Source organism: Musa acuminata, chromosome BXJ3-6 (genome assembly GCF_036884655.1).
Source record: "Musa acuminata AAA Group cultivar baxijiao chromosome BXJ3-6, Cavendish_Baxijiao_AAA, whole genome shotgun sequence".
Classification (NCBI taxonomy): domain Eukaryota; kingdom Viridiplantae; phylum Streptophyta; class Magnoliopsida; order Zingiberales; family Musaceae; genus Musa; species Musa acuminata.
In genome coordinates, this window is record NC_088354.1 from 37883577 (window position 1) to 37900236 (window position 16660).

General features: G+C 35.5%; 2 protein-coding genes across 2 annotated transcripts; both read right to left on the reverse strand.

Annotated features, from left to right (window-relative positions):
* Positions 1 to 416: 416 nt before the first annotated feature.
* LOC103989551 (large ribosomal subunit protein eL15z) lies at positions 417 to 2748 on the reverse strand. The gene is made up of 4 exons (XM_009408426.3): positions 2630 to 2748; positions 2269 to 2435; positions 1025 to 1222; positions 417 to 890 (listed from the first exon to the last, which is right to left on the reverse strand). Exons 1-4 carry the CDS (start codon positions 2733 to 2735, stop codon positions 645 to 647), a joined length of 717 nt encoding a protein of 238 aa, XP_009406701.2. The 5' UTR covers positions 2736 to 2748; the 3' UTR covers positions 417 to 644.
* Positions 2749 to 3600: 852 nt separating this feature from the next.
* On the reverse strand, positions 3601 to 12984 carry LOC135641050 (protein ETHYLENE-INSENSITIVE 2-like). The gene is made up of 8 exons (XM_065156046.1): positions 12825 to 12984; positions 11529 to 12101; positions 10129 to 10215; positions 9866 to 9976; positions 9559 to 9771; positions 8516 to 8698; positions 4540 to 7233; positions 3601 to 4136 (listed from the first exon to the last, which is right to left on the reverse strand). The coding sequence occupies exons 2-8, from the start codon at positions 11757 to 11759 to the stop codon at positions 3777 to 3779; spliced, it is 3879 nt and encodes a 1292-aa protein (XP_065012118.1). The 5' UTR covers positions 11760 to 12101; positions 12825 to 12984; the 3' UTR covers positions 3601 to 3776.
* Between the last annotated feature and the right edge of the window lie 3676 nt (positions 12985 to 16660).

Sequence of the window (16660 nt, forward strand, 5' to 3'; positions counted from 1 at the left end):
CAACCAACATGGATCTTGAGTTTCCTAAATCGAAAAAAATGGAGGTCACCTAAAAAAAAGTAGTACATATTTCAACACTAAGGTTGCATAATGCCCTGCCACAAGATATACAAAGTGCACACAATGAAATGAAGATCCAGTGGGCTTTCACTGCGTCTGTGATGTCTTCAGCCTCTGGTGTATTTCTTGGGTTATGATCATCATTAACAAGATTACTATTATCGATCACAGAAAAGGAACACAAGTGGTGATCATAGTTGGCATACAGAGCCTTCAGAGCTTTATGGTCCCTCTGGCAACATTAAGCATTTAATCATCTGTGCGAGTACACTCCAAGAATCACCATCCTGAACATGTAAAAGCTCTAGGGAAAAAATAACTGACACATTTTCAAATAAAACACAAAAAAAGGTAGATGGAGGAAGACAACTGAACTTTCTCAAAAGGTGAAATCATAGCAAAGGAGAAGGCAATGCCTCAGCAGAAACAAAACTAGTTTATCACTGAGGTACATAAATCTAAAGGAAGAGCAGAGATAATTTCCCAAGTGAACAGTATCTTGGAACAGACACCACAAGTTGATAACTGAACTACCTTGTTCCAACCGAATAAAGTCACAGACAAAACTGGTCAATGAAGGTAGCCTAACGATATCGGCGGAGGGACAAGGTCTGGTTCCTCTTCCAGGTTGCCCTGCGGGAGGGTCTGGCCTTGTGATGGAGGTGGCCTTTACCACGAAGGCCACGATATTTCTTACCAGCAGAAGTGAGTCCACGAAGCTCCCGATGCTTGTGGACACCCTTGCAGATCCAGTTGATCCTGGGGTCATTCCTAATCGCACTGTGAGCCGGATCAATAAGGATGATCTCATAATACTTGTAAGTTGAATCCTGTGAAATACAAAAGCAATGGTATTTAGTGCATCATCAAAATCCAGAAAATTGAGAATATGTGTAGATGATACTTATACAGGGGAAAAATAAATCAAGGTTAAATTGACTTTGCCATTGATGATTATTCTAACCTCATTCACCCAGTAAGAGTTTAGCACCCTCAGCCCTCCCAACTTACGTCCAGCTCTCTCCTCAGCAACTGACCTCTTATTTCTTTGAAATTTCAGCTGGGTGATACCCTGATGCTTTGGCTTCCCATAGACAATACCTTTAGGCACCGGTCTCTTTCTGCCACCACGTCTAACTCGAACACGATAAATCACAAAACCCTGCATGTTATGAGATACAATGTAAAATAAGGAAAGAACAGCTTAAATTTGAAGATGCACATCAAAGTCATGTTGCATCCCTTTTAACTCTTCATAAGGACATCGCATGCTATTGTTGCACAAGTCCTTATCAATCACAGTCATCAACAAAAGTAGAAATTCTAGATGCTCATCAAATGACCTACATCCCAATGAACCAGTCCAAATAACTTAATGTCAGTCTTTAAAGAACCTTTCGAATTATTGTTGGCAGTTGCATTCTCCAGCATAGTCACTTTATGTGTATCCATGCTTACCATCATCAATCTCAACTGTCAGTTGAAAACCTAGAAATTCCTCCTGGCACTTTGTACCACCCAAAGCAACCTCCTCTATCACACCCTATATACCTACACCTAATTCTATAAGTCATGTATCTATAAAAGACAATGATCCATCCAACGAACACAAACTAGCACATTAGAAGCCTCCCTAGGGCACTGCCCTATAATCAGGCTGCTTTCTGAACCAACTGAATTCAGCACCATCTTTTATTATGATATCCCAACTTTTGCTACTAAAAGGTTGGACGCTCATCCGAAAGTGACCAAAAATGACTTCAAGATAAAGCTGAATGAAACTAGTCTATATCGCATGATATAACAATTTCACACCAAATTAATTTAATAAAAACCATAAATAGCATTTAATTCAAGCACTGCATCAATGTCCTCAAGACAAACTATGCAAGCTAAATGCTAACCAAGAAATGGCGGCATTCCAGCCAAAAAGGTAAATCCGTTGTTTTGATTTGTTCCCTTCAACAAACAGTAAAAATATAAATTAAACGAACATACCATGAATTTGGAAAACAGGAATATGTCTTAAATTTACCATACCTTACTAACTAGAAAATCAAGATGCAAATAACAACCAGCAAAATATTTATTTTAATCACTTCAATTATTCAAAGAGAGACGAATCACATTTTTACTCTGCGTGCTAAAATTTCTAGGAAATCAAACAAAAAAGCAAGCTTTTTTTTTTTATTTTGTGCGATCCTATACCTGTTTGGCCTTGTAACCAAGGCGTCGAGCCTTGTCGGGGCGCGTCGGCCTGGTGACACGGACGATCGACGGAAGCTGGCGATACTCCCAGCACCTCACACGCTGCAGAAACCGCATCACATCCGACTGCTTCTTCCTCCACAGCTCCGACACATACTTGTAGGCCCCTGATAAAAATTCAACCACAAGCCATCCCAATGAAGCAACGACTCAAAGAATCTTTGACGAACAAAATAAGAATCGCAAAACAATCGAAGAAACAACAAAATGAGATCGAATCGATCGAGGCAACGAACGACAAGCGGCGACGCCGAGATGACGAAGGGTTGATACCGATGAAGAATGGAGAGAGAGAACTCACCCATTTCTCCGAAGAATCTCTCCGCTCGTCGAAGGGCTAGGGTTTTGGCAGCGACGGCAGAGGTGGCGCAAGGGGAGGCGGCCTTATAAACGGAATAGGAAGTCATACGTGGGAAGATGAATACCGTCGGATCTAGTATATTAAATCTAAGCTGTTCGTTCCCCGCTTCACCAGGCTCCCGGCGCTTTTGACGTTGGTTGACGTCAATGATCAGCTCCTGTAGCCTTAAATTTCGTGTGAGATCCATGATGAACGGTGATGATGAGTTGTGGGGTTTCTGTTCCAATCGGTCCTGAAATATATGTATATTTAGCAGGGAGGGATGTTTTTCCACCTGAAAATAAAAGAAAAAGAAAAAAAAGAAATTTTGGTATATATATTCCTGTAAAATTATTGAATATATCATATTTATACATCAAAACGAATGCAAAAAAAAAAAAAGCCCCAACTTTTCTCTCTAAATTATCAAAAAAAAAATTTCAAGATATGAATTAAATGAATGGATTTCCTATAAAACATTATCTTAGAAATAATATTTTTTTTCTCTCTAAATGATTATTCTCATCTATAAATCTAATATCACCAAATTCTTTCTTATTATATTTGAAAACATATCATTTTAAAATAATAAAAATTAATGGAACTCACAAGAAAAATATTTATTAATTTATTTTTTTTCACAATAGTCTTTTTTCTAATACACAAAATTAGGCAATATGTCATGAGAAATGTACAAATTCTAATTAATAGCTAGAAACATTCAGCCACATAGCATGTATTGCTGCTATATCATGTTCTAAGTCTCAGAAGACTGAGAGGTGGATCATTGTCTCCAAGAGATTGCAATACTATGATGGCTGATATGACCAAAGAAATCAAAATTTCATTACCTTCCCACGAGCAGCCAATATAATCCTCCAACTTAATTATGGCCAACAAGAAATTAAAATGGAAAATTTGGGACACACATCTTGAAAATACAGTAACCTCCTAGCATCTATATGCATAATGATCTGTACTTTTATACAACATTGACTGGAAGAGAAACTTGGAGGGACAAAGAATAACAAACTCTGAACCCTGAAAACGTTTTCCAACGAAAAAACCATGATTGATTCACGACACATCAAAAGCATCGTTCTAAATGTTACAAAACCGAAGAAGTCACATGGATCTTGCGGGTCGAAGAACCTTCGTGTGTTCTGGTAGACTTGTTCGTGAGCCAACGCTTATAACGCTTCAATACAGATGCCAAATTCTCCTTCCCCTTTGGGAATGCAACATCTCCTGCTGCAGTGCCTGACCGGCCCTTACGGCCAGAAACTGCAATTTCGACATCTTTAATGATCTCAAGTATCATACTTGAGGTCGTGAAGGCCTCCTTCATGGGTTTTGGCTGTTGACTTAGCAGTGAGTGGTTGGAACCCTTAGCTTCTGGAAGTAATTTGAGGCACGAGCAGGTACTGAGGGGATCCCGGGGTTTGGAGAATGCAATATCAAGAATTCCCTGTATCGAATAACAAAAAGTAATGATCATCAAGAGATTGCCAAGAAAAAAGAAAACACCAGAAAAAAAATCAGTGCATGATTCTTGAAATGTTTGTGGATGATTTAAGACAAAGGAAGCCGCCTCTACTAAATTTTACTATGAATGAAAGAATTACCATAGGCTCAACTAAGAACACATTGCTCCTTGAAAATTTCTATTCTAAAAAACTTCGTTTTATACCCGGCCACCTCAAGTAGCAGCAAAATAGAATCAGAGGAGATCATCAAGTACCAACAGCATAGTGTCAGAGGAGATTACAGTTAACAAAATTTGTTACCTTTTGGAATTAATACTACACAGTTTATTCCTGCAATTATTCATGATAAGAAACACTCCATAGATAATGATGTTGATATTTTACCTGAAGGCGGTTAAGGACATATGTGTACTTGCCCCATAGCTCTGGCCGACTTTCCACAAGGGAGAGCTCTAAGATTCGATGAACACACCACACTCCAAAACTTACAACCAGGGATGCTCGCCATATACAGCCATCCCCACAATTCGGCAAGGACAGAGCGTAAGGGGCATCTGCTTCCCCATTCCTCTGAACTGAACTTAGCTTTTGCACAGACAACATGTGCTGAAGCTTTCCAGTGTGCAACTGAGTCATTTCATCGGCATCTGCCTTGTGAAGATTCGTCTCAGTTGTTGCAACTTGATAAATTAGTTCCTCATCACATCCACCATTGTGTCTAAACAGCCAATCTGACCCCTCCAGTTTCAGGAGCCTCATAATACAAAACCGAAGGGATTGTAATAACTTGTGCTCCGACTCTGCATAAGAGAAAATATCTCGGGAATCACTGCTCCGTTTGTTAGTAACCACTTGATCCCCTCTAATTTGTTCTCTGCTTTGAACACCAAATAGTTGTTCAAATGGTTGTCTAGACCAAAGGGATCTGGTGTCTGGGTTCAGATTCGACTGGTGTGCGAAAACATCCCTCCGGAGTTTGGGTGGATAGAATTCATCAAAACCTAATGGAACTCCACTATTGGAGGTAGGGTTTAAATAATGATGTTGTTCAGATGTCATCCTACCCAAAGATGACCTAGGACCAACAGGACCACCCAACTTTGCCTCGTTCAATAAGGAATTCCGGCTAGCAGCAATAAGCGCAGAAATGTCTGGTGAACTATGATATTTCTTTGTATAAGCAGAAGAGCCAGTATTTTCCCTAGGTGCAATTAAAGAAGGGTTGAAGCATGGTCCTTCTACCTGCACTCTGCTAACTCGAGGTGATGTTGGACTCTGCATACTAGATGTTGCAAGTGAACCTAGTCCATTTTGCTTATCACCATACAGAACAGTATCCCCAAAACCTGGGGGAAATCTTGCAGATGATTTAGAAATTGTAGGAGATTCCAACGACACATTTGATGGAGAAGGAATGCTCCCTGCACCAATTCCTCTAAGATAAGATGCTATCTGGTATCCATGTACTGTTGCTGGCTGATAATCATGATTGTCAGAATACTGTGGCAGGAATAAGCTAGAATAATGTCTTTCATTTGAATCAAGCAGGCTGCTAGATAAGCTTTGTGCAGGTGTATTGAATACTTGCATGTTTCGAGACCGAGATGGGGACCCTACCTGAAACCCATAAGACAACTCTCCACTAAAATTCTTCAGCTTGGAAGAGCCATAATCTATCGAGTTCGGTGGAACAATTGTTCTCCTGTCAGCATCTGTACAGAAATTGGTGGCCTCTGTTCCCACATCCACTTTTGCGGAACTAACAGTCTTCAAGCCTAACCCCAATAAAATATCATACTTTTGTCCACTAGCTTCTTGCGTTGGCTTCCCGTGGAAATCAAAAAGCTGTCCCCAGAACTCATCCAAAACAGCTGCCATCTGTCGACGAGCCGCACGTCCTAGTCCAGACAGCTTTGATAAGCTTCCACTCCCAATTCCAACATCAGAAACTTCCACCATAACGATATTAGACGATCCAGAATCCATAGATGTTGAAGATGACAATGGTTCGCCCACGGACTCCTTAGGCTCCAAAATCTCTTCATTATCTTTATCTTTGGAATTATCTGCTTCCAAGGTCAAATCTTTTTGCATTAGATCAAACTCATGTCTTTCTAAATTACCAAGATCTAACAAGCTAGCAGAGGATGATGCCTTGTCCACAGTTTCTAAGTCAACTTTATTAATAAACTTTGGTTCTTCAGTTTGACAAATTGAGTTGACAAAGGCATCATCAGCATTGAAACCATGCACAGGTTGATGGTGATCGTGATCAGAATCAATAGCTGTAACAGAAGCAGCAGAACCATGAGCATGTTGATGGCAACCATGATCAGAGTCAATAGCTGTATCAAATTGGTTGGGTGGTTCATCGTTATGTTGCTCCACGGTACCCTCCAAAGCAGGTTCCATTAAAAACTGATCTTCATTGGTTTCAATTTTATCTTGAATGTCATCATCTCCTACCTCAGATAGCTCAAGCTTGTCATTCTGCAAATCCAAGGTTCCTATTTCTGTCTCTGGTATGTCACTTGCAGACTTCAGTGGTGTAACTGTCAAATACAGCGTAAAAACCACTGACACACAAGCAACAAGAAGAAGGGCAGCATATGTGACTATTCCACCACCACTCATACTTCCCCCAAGGTCATTTATCCAACTTCTATTTCCAAATAACATTTCAATAGTGAAGATTACATTTGAAGCCAGTATCCCAAGAAATGCCAACAAAGCCATGATTTCCAGATACCATGACATTTTGAATGTCCCCATTATTGATCTTGATGATGATACTCTGAAAAGAGGAATTACAGAAGAAGGAAGAAACATAGCCTGTACAACTTGACACAAAATAAGCAATTGATATATCCCTTCAGTGCCTGCATACTTTGCACAGAAAAGTGCTGGTATGACAGAGAGAGCTTTAACTAACAGAACATAAACCCAAATGGAGATGTTTGCACCCAAGAGGTACTGCAATATTTCTTGCCCGTTGATAGTCCAAGTTAAAGCTGTAATCTGACTAGAGAAAAGAAGGACAACGAAAATCGCAATAGGTGCTGCAGGAATCCTAAAAATCTGCAAATTACAAGTATGTAGAAATCACAATTCTGTCAATGAATGATAGCATCAAGTTTTCAATGTTCTTATTCTGACAAAGGACTCACATACGAACATACAAGAAAACATGCTCTGTTAAGTAGCCAAAGATTAGTCCCATGATAAACAGCATAATATGTAGAACAAGATTCTTTCTCTGGAGAAATGAAGAAGATCTATTTGCTAAAGCATTTCAAATGATTGTTTGTGAAAACTATGAAATTTGTTAGGCAAAAGCCAACCTGCAAATAAGTCAATTAATATATATTAAACAATATAGCAGCAAAAGAATTTAATTCTTAAGGCTTATGTAGTTGTAGAAATTTCATCACCAAACCTTCCAGACAAAAAGGGTAGCTACTCTGTGGGCTAATGCTTAGACAAGCAAAGTATAAAGAAAGCTTTTGGTCTTCAGAATTTTAAGAACTGTTTTATTAAAAGCAAAAAATAGCCGAATAAGTTTAAATGATGACATCTGAATCCTTTAGTTGAGCACTGTGATTTAAGGTGATGTAATAGGTTATATGCAATTGATGCATTAATGCATTAATCCAGATTCCCTATAGCTATTGCAGGTTGTAAGCATCATCAACCATCCATCTCCAGCTGATAAAAAAGAACTGAATTCTTTGTGAAGAAAGAAAGATCCAAAATTAAATTCTTAATTTAGATTCAGACTAGAGATTGTTTTGCTCGGAACTTGTTAATTCACAACATCATCCCAAAGAACTTGTTGCAAAACCATCGTCAGATCACAGATTAGTCACTATGCTCTCAGAACTTTACCAGGTCGCTCCAACTACGGATGATTCAAACTAAAAATACCATGGTTTGGCCACTAATTTGTCTATTTTAATTAAGGCCAACTACTTCATCAATTTATCATCTATTTCAGCCTCCTGAATCATCAACTTGGGAGGATACCTTCATCACATTTACCTCAAGCATTAGGTCCTCTTTTCTAGGGACTCTGCATGTCAAATAATTGTTTCTTATTTTTATATCACCTAGGTTTTGAAGTCTATTATTTGCATAATGAACAAATGCCAAATAAAGAAACAGTTCGTCTTAAAACATGCATCAGATTTTTCCATTAGATTTTTTATGTTGCTATCACTTAATGACACACTAATTAATTCGACGGAAACTAGGAGTTTATAAAATCAGAGGATATGTGGGGCCTACTTAAGAAGAAAAACATTCCACAGTGAAAAAGATAATCCAAATGAAGAAAGAAGCTTAAGAAAAGAAGACATATAACCTGATCCATCATCAGTGATATATCTTGGAAGTTGAGTTCAATATCTGTACTTCCAAAAACAGCACCAGCTGAGTTCATCAGCACATAGTTTACCAGAGATATTCCAGTGAAGATGAACAGAATTGCAAAAAAATGGTCATGAAGTAAGGCACCTACAGGAACATTCAGGAGTCTCTTCTGCTTCTGCACATAGATAAACAATTATACAATTTATAAAAAACCTAAGTCAAAATACTCAGAGAACAAAGCAGGAAATGTTATATATGAAGAATCAAAACCAAAATAAATAATAATTTGGGGCTAGAAATTTTTAATCCAACCAAGCTTTACAAAAAAATTCATAGCAGCAGCTTTGATCCGGAATTATAAAATGACGAAATTTCTGCCATATATACATAATTTATAGAAAAAATGTCAACTGGATGTGCCAAAGGAACAATGAATTTTAAATGCAAGAAATGAAGGATAAAATAACTACAAATATTCCAGAATAATGGTTTAAAAATACTAACTCGAAAGGACTAGTTACACGAAAGGTCATTTCCTAATTTATGTACCAGACAAGGATTATGGCAGAGAGAAGTGCAAATTTTGGTTTAAAAAATTAATGTTTAGTCAACACTAGCTTTTTATTCTTGTATTAGTTGGGAAAAATTTTACTTCCCAACACTGTACTTGTTTTAGCAAGTTCAGATTAGAACATGAAACTAATAATACAAGTCTCAAAATACACCATGGCCAATTGATCCCTTCTCTATAATCAGAATTTTTAACTTTGACTAGCCTTTTATGGACTTGCATGATTGAGATTGTCTTCTGGCATAATATGCTTTAGGCAACTGAAATGGATTCCAAATGTATATCAAATCAAGGAGTATAAATGAGTAGCAGAAGATTGTGCATTTCTTAATTTATTCAAAACTACAGGTTTTAGGCTTTTAGCACTAATTTTTAACCACCAACAAGGGGAAAAGGCTATAAACTTTAGTGAGCTCATGATGAAGATATCAGAAAAAGCAAATCAGACTTGTAGTCAACTTTACCTGAACTATTGAAGAGTGGATATAGAAATTATGTGCCATTATATTAGCACCAAGAAGAGCCATAAGTGAGTACGCACTCTCTCCATTCAACTTTGGGAAAATAACATTTGTTGTAAGAGGAATTTCTGGTTGACTGATTAGAACTCCAAGCACATATAAGAGGAAAGCAAATCCAGCTATGCTTTCATGTGATGCTTCAGGCTTCCAATTGTTCTGCACCTCAAGCAAAATTGGAAAGCATTAAAGCTTATCTATTCATTTTCAACTGTAAGATCAATAACAAAAAATTTGAAAGTCAAAAAATTACCAAGAGATCAACAAAAGGGGGGAACAAAACAGAAGTAGCTGCAGCAAAACAGATAGATGCCACTAAGTCAACACCAAACAGAAGATTGAAACCATATGCCACTCCCAGAATCTGGAAAATTCCAAATCAGTATGTCAATTAAGACGCTCCCATTCATGGTACAAGGTAACAATACTGCAGTCTTACACTTATCGGAAAAGAAATTAGTAATAAAGAAAGAAAGCAGGCACATAATCACTCTTATAGATGAAAATCATAAGTACCATAGTCAGGTCTGAAGTAATCATGGATAACTGAGACTGAACTCCCAATATCATGCACGCTGTTCTTGAATATTCCATGCTGCAAATCTTGTGCACAACCAACAAAATGAATTAGTGAATCTAATGAGTAAAAGGATACTCCATAAAAAAATTCAGTGAGAAAAAAAAATCCAGTAAAATAAAGTTGTGTTAAGCCTTTGCTTCCAACTAAGACATACAGAAACAGCAGTTAGTTAACTTGCAAGGTGTTAGAAAGTAGAAACCTTTGAAGAAATAAAATATTTTAACTTATGAATGTGCATGAACCAAAAAGAATTCCTTACGTAAATATAGTTTTTTAATTGATGTTGTAGTCCACTATCTTTGTAAATATTTATTTTTTTAATTGATACCATTATTAGGATCGACTAGGGATAATACATTTAGTATCAATAGTACCCCTACAAAGAGAGATGTTGTCTTTGTGACTTGGACCCTAGCTACCTATATCATAAACAAGCAACTGTCTCCAAAACATATGAAACTAAAATATATAAGATAAATAATTGTATAAAATAAGTCTGTTAAAAATTGAGTTCCATATGTTTAATTATAAATAAATTATAATAATATTGTACAAAGATATTATTATATCATATAATAATTTTATCTCATACAAGATATCCAAAACGTTTCAAACTAAAGCTTTGAAGCTAACGAAAAACCTCATTCCTTAATGCTTCTCCGAACACCATGCTAGTGAAAGACATTGTAACACAAAACAATTAGTTATTAAAATTTAAGCCTCATTCTAAATCCTATCGCATCACATTCTCTATGATAGCATCCATGTTTCCTTGAGACATTAGGAACTACTCTGTCCTTCACTTTCCTTCCTCTATCTTACAAAATAGAGGAAGGAATGGTGGTAGATGACAAATGCAATGCTTGCAACAAGAAGAAAACAGCAACAGTTTCTTCAGCTCTGTTTCACAATCACAATTACCTATTTATTAATCTTTTATCTATCTCAAAGTTCTCTCTCCTTCCCTCCACCCTTCTCATTGCTCCTTTGAGGATGTGGTAATCGCAAATTTTGACCAATATAGATCAACTCAGGTGTACCATATCAGAAACGGTTGATAACACTCGAAGGTATTTATCCAGAATATGATTGCTACAGATACAATCACATGTTGAACAAACTATAAGTCAAGCATTCACTTCTAGTTTATTGTTGCTTCTTTTTACTATACATTCTGTGAGTATAAATATCGAGTTTTCAAAGTCTTCTTTTCTGCATAAGCTTCTCACAAATAGAAGTATAAAGAACTAAAGACGCAAGCTTTTTATATGTTTGCAAAAAAACAGGTGTCGGGAATAAAACTAAATATTGAAGCAAACAAATTGGAATGTAGTACCTGTGCGAGATTCTTTCCAGAGACAATGCCAACACATGATGCAAGGTACTGGCAAAGAATGGCAGTTAAGTTGAAAAACAGAACTAACAGCACCAGATCATTTCCAAATCGAGCCCCACCATCCACAGTTGCCAGCCACTTTCCAAGGTCTATATATCCCATAGAAATGACGAGTGCAGGACCAAGTGAAGGGAAAAGATGAGCCACTACTCTGGATGCCAAAGACTCCATTGTTGAGAATAGCTTCTTCAGAAAATATTGTGTGCGGTACAACTGACTAGAAAACACACAAAAAATCTTGGCAAACAGACTCTGTTGTTCAAGTTATTGTGAACTCAGCCCTTTTCGGCAGCAGCCAATGATAGCATTCCTGAAACCAAGACAGGCTGGACACTGACTTTTAATTAATGTTGAAATTGACCAAGGAAGATTGCAGGCAGAATTCTTCTACAAGCTCATCCAGAAAATTTCTATGAGAATGAAACAAGAGTACTAATGCACATCCCTCAGGTAGCCTCCGATATCACTTTAGGTGACGGTATTGCCAGAGCTTGGTACCCTAGTCCACTTCACCTGCAATAAGATCAGTGACCTCACGGTTAAATGAATAGACATACAAGAATTGAAGAGAACTAATATAATTAGAGAAAATAACAAGTTCCTCCAAATCTGAAAGCTTAGCTATCTGAAAACTGGCTAAAGAAGTAATCAAGAGTACTCCCACAATTATCAATCAATCCAACAAAGAAGAGATCCAAAAGAGACACAAAGATAGTGAAAATATCTATTTTGACCGCCAGCCACAGCATCTCTGTCACCGAAAAGAAGCCACACGTACAAATTAATTAATATGCTTTCTAATCTGGCACTTGGTTAATTGCTCCAAATTCAGACACTTAGTCATTTCAAAACTGCCTTTTTTTTCAGATTAAGCACCCAGCAGAGCGTTTCTCTGTAACACCTTCCACTAATCTGGAGAAGCAAATGAGATAGAACGAAGAATTGGGGAGAAACAAAGTGTAACTTATCTTGGCTAAAAATCCCCAATTAATTCAATTCCCAGAAAAGAAATATCAACCGATCTACCGCCAAACCTCTTCCAAAGCAAATAAAACCTAAACAAAACAAGATTCGCTGGCAATCCGAAGAACAAAGAGCGGAAAAAAGGAAGCATCTGACACAGCAGAGAGCAACTCCAGATTGTGGCGGTCAAAGCAAACCGTCTTCCAGTTTCTCTGATCTCGAAAAGCTTGGGGATTAAACGTGAAACTCCGCAATAACTGATAAAAACTGTACCTTTACCCATTTGGACGGCCAAGATTGTCCACCACCACTGCAGCGAACACAAAAGATCGAGTGACTCCGCCACTGCTGCCGTTGCCGGAAGCGTCAAGAACCTCTTCTGGGGGGGTTTTCCAGCCTCAGTCGACAAGGGGGCGTGGAGGATTCAGGGGACGATGACAAGACACTAGAAAGCTTCTTCCTTTACGCTTCCTTTTCACTTAAGCTTGATGGACTTTTGCACATATGTCCCCCAACTCTCAATATTTATTCATCAATTCAAGTACAAATCCCTGGAGAAATCATATTGACATATACACCCCTCCACCTTTAAAGTTCATGTATATTGTCAAAATACACATATTCTCATTCTTAATTTTTGTGCATGAAAAAATGTGGTTGATGATAATAATTTTTACAATAATAATAATAATATTTTTTGATCCTAAATGAATAATTTCTTGTATGAAAATACAACAAAGTTACATATGAAATAACACAAGACTAATAGGATTTGTATGCAATAAAGGAACAACAACTTGAGAGGTCTTTTTCATATTTTAATATACAATATGTTTAGTTTCTCCATCTAAACACCACATTCCAAGTTAGTAGCATCATTATCAGGGAAAAACCACACTTTGGATAAGCTTAATGATGAGATCTTAAACATTGTATCTTAAAACAATATGAGGACGTTAAGGATGAGCAAGAAAAGACAATCTTTTTTGAATTCCAACTCAAAAAACACAAGGTTTTGATTTGATTTGCATGTATAGCTCACCCAAGTTGAAGTTTGGATTTCTATCTTTGATAACATAGTCAATGTGAATGAAGCTTCCTTCATGATTGATTTCACTATTGAGTATCAACTTATCTCCAGCTAAATACAAGGTTTTTCTTTTGACTAAAGTACTTTAAGACAAAATAATTATGATCCAATTTAATGATTGAGATTCCCAACTTCCTATTCCGATGGATATCATCAACATGAGAAGGAAATTATGTACTTTTTAACAGTTATCTAAGTTAATTGATACTCTGAAAATAATAATCAGATGATATTTCAAACTATTAACATTTGATATATAGATCTGATGTATCAATGAAATATCAGATTTGATATAAAAGATTTAACAAGTAATTTAGAAGTCCCTCATTACTCAATCTAACACTCTCAATCCTAAATATGTTTGATTAAAAGAATATATGAAATGACAATAGAAAAAGTAATAGTTGAGAAGGGGAAATGGATTAAAGAATACATGGACAAATATATTATACACTGAGGGCATACACACAAATTAACTGTTGAAATCTATACATATAAATGTTTAATAAACCAATATATGCTAAAATACACAAGAGATTTTTCACATATATTCCTTTAGAATTTAAGTTTACTGTACATATTCCTATCAACCTAAATTAGTCTCCATGGTTTTTTTTGAGTTGATTGTTTGATGAAATTCCATAATATATATGTGTAAAAAAATATTTTGCAAGGATATATATGTAAATTATTTTATTAAAAGGTTCTCATTAATAATGTATATATTTCTACAAAATGATATTTATCATACTTAGAAATAATTATTTTTATGAATGTTAACAATAGTGACACATGCAAAGAATCCTAATATTTCAAGGAATGTATATTATATAAATATTATGATATATTAAAAAATTATTCTTTATCCTTTGTTTAAGAATGCCTTCCTTAATTACGAGTCTCATAATATCACCATCATCTTCTTCATCATATCGTTATCATCAATAATAATTAAAAATACTGATCAAGTAGTAGATGGCTCCCCATAAAAGTTTGGTTGTCAACACAACTTTGAATTAGATTATGATTATAATATTTGAATAAACTTTGTTGATTAAGGTTGGATAAGATTAAGTTATAAAGTATTGAGAGACAAAACTCCGTCTCTGATAAGTCATGATTAGTTTAATCAAACTCATCATATTAATATATTAATATGATGTAAGATTATTAAATTAGATAGAGTTAGATAAAATAAGAAAGGCGGTTAATCTACACAAACGTAAATAGAAATATCTTATGAGGTGAAGATTGAATTAAAAATATTTTAAAGTTTGACTTATAATTTTTTTCATAATTATTCATAGTTTGACTTATTATAAAATTAAGTTGGTTTCGTATGCTAAAACATTAATTAGTCTGATGACGATGATATATTAGATATTCTTTTTAAAGATTGATGATTTAAAATCTCATTAAAGTGTTAATTAATTTAATTGATAAAAAAATTTGAGAATATTTGTTATTTAAAAGAGGTTAGATATCATAACATCAACATCAATCGTTTTTGCACAGTTGAGTTAAGAAGGTAGAAATAGTTTGATCCTAAAGGATAAGATAGATGATGGAAGAAGACAAGTGTTCGGATGAATGAATGAAGAGAGGAAGTCCGATGAGTGGAAAGAGGAAATAGGGTCTCATCACGAGCTCAAAAGGACGGGTTTGATGAGTGGATGAACGAGTCATGTGTTAAATATTAATCAAAATAAAAGATTTGAATCAATTATAATATATTTCATCTCATTCTTTCCATCTTTTATTTCTTTCTATCCTTCCTCTCTCTTTTATCCTAAAAATTATATTAAAATATTATCTATGTATGTATTTATTTTTTAATTCTTTGACTGGGTAGAAATATAGAATTCAACTCTCTTACTATATATATATTATGAATATTTTTTTCTAATTAAGATTATATATTGTGAATATTTTCCTAGTTATAAAATTATGTTAAAAACATATTATTATTATTATTATTATTTCCAACAGAGAATATGAATTAAATATTTTATTTTATTTATTAACTATAGTTTTTAGATGGAATGACAAGGATTGATGGTTTATGAAGATGTCCAATGATGAGTTGGTGATGACATTGACATAGGAGGAATTCATACCACTTGGTAAGTGAGAGAAAGATCCTGAAAAGTGTCAATTGGAGGTGTGTCCATCATGCAAGAGATCACAGCATATGTTCCTTGTACTACCTCTGTCTCAGAATAGTGTTGTGGCCAGGACCAGGAGAAAGAAAGTTATTGAGATGAGATCTGAGGTCATTTATCTCTCTAGAAAGAGAAATGCTATGGTGACAAGGAAAGCTCTTTCAAGGGAGAAGTAGTAGTATATATAGCACAGGTCACCTGCTGTGATCCACTGATCCTAACTACAAGTGCAAAGTGTTTTCTTTCTTTCTTTTCTTGTTTGTGAAAAGACTAAATAACAAAGATGAGATTCAATCTTAAGATCCGAATAATCCATATTAAAATTTTATCAGCTAGTTAGCTGACACTTTCAAAAAGATTATATTATTGTATTTTATCAAGTTGGATAGAGTAACACTTAATTAGTCCATTGTTTCATGTTAAATAGCTGATGTCTTTTTCTCTCTCGAAAAAAAGATCAATATCTTATATTTGTATTTATCTTGAGAACATAATTTTTATGCAATGTATAAGTTCATCATGCATCGATCTCGTGCCATATAGTAGCTTAAACTCTTACAACTATCATGTGATATGTATATACAACATAAGATACTTTATATTCCCCTATAAGAATATATATCATTTTATATTTTTCCACTGATGATGTGAAAATATTTACATATTTAACAATTCTCTAATCTTCGAATGGAATCGTCATATTAGTACTCTATCATGCATGCATGCATGCATTGAACGAAATATTTAGATATGTGTTGAAAATATCAGAATGAGAGACCCCGTGTTGATACGTATTGAAAATATCATGCATGACATAATTTCATATAATATCAACAACTAAGATATCAATTAAAATA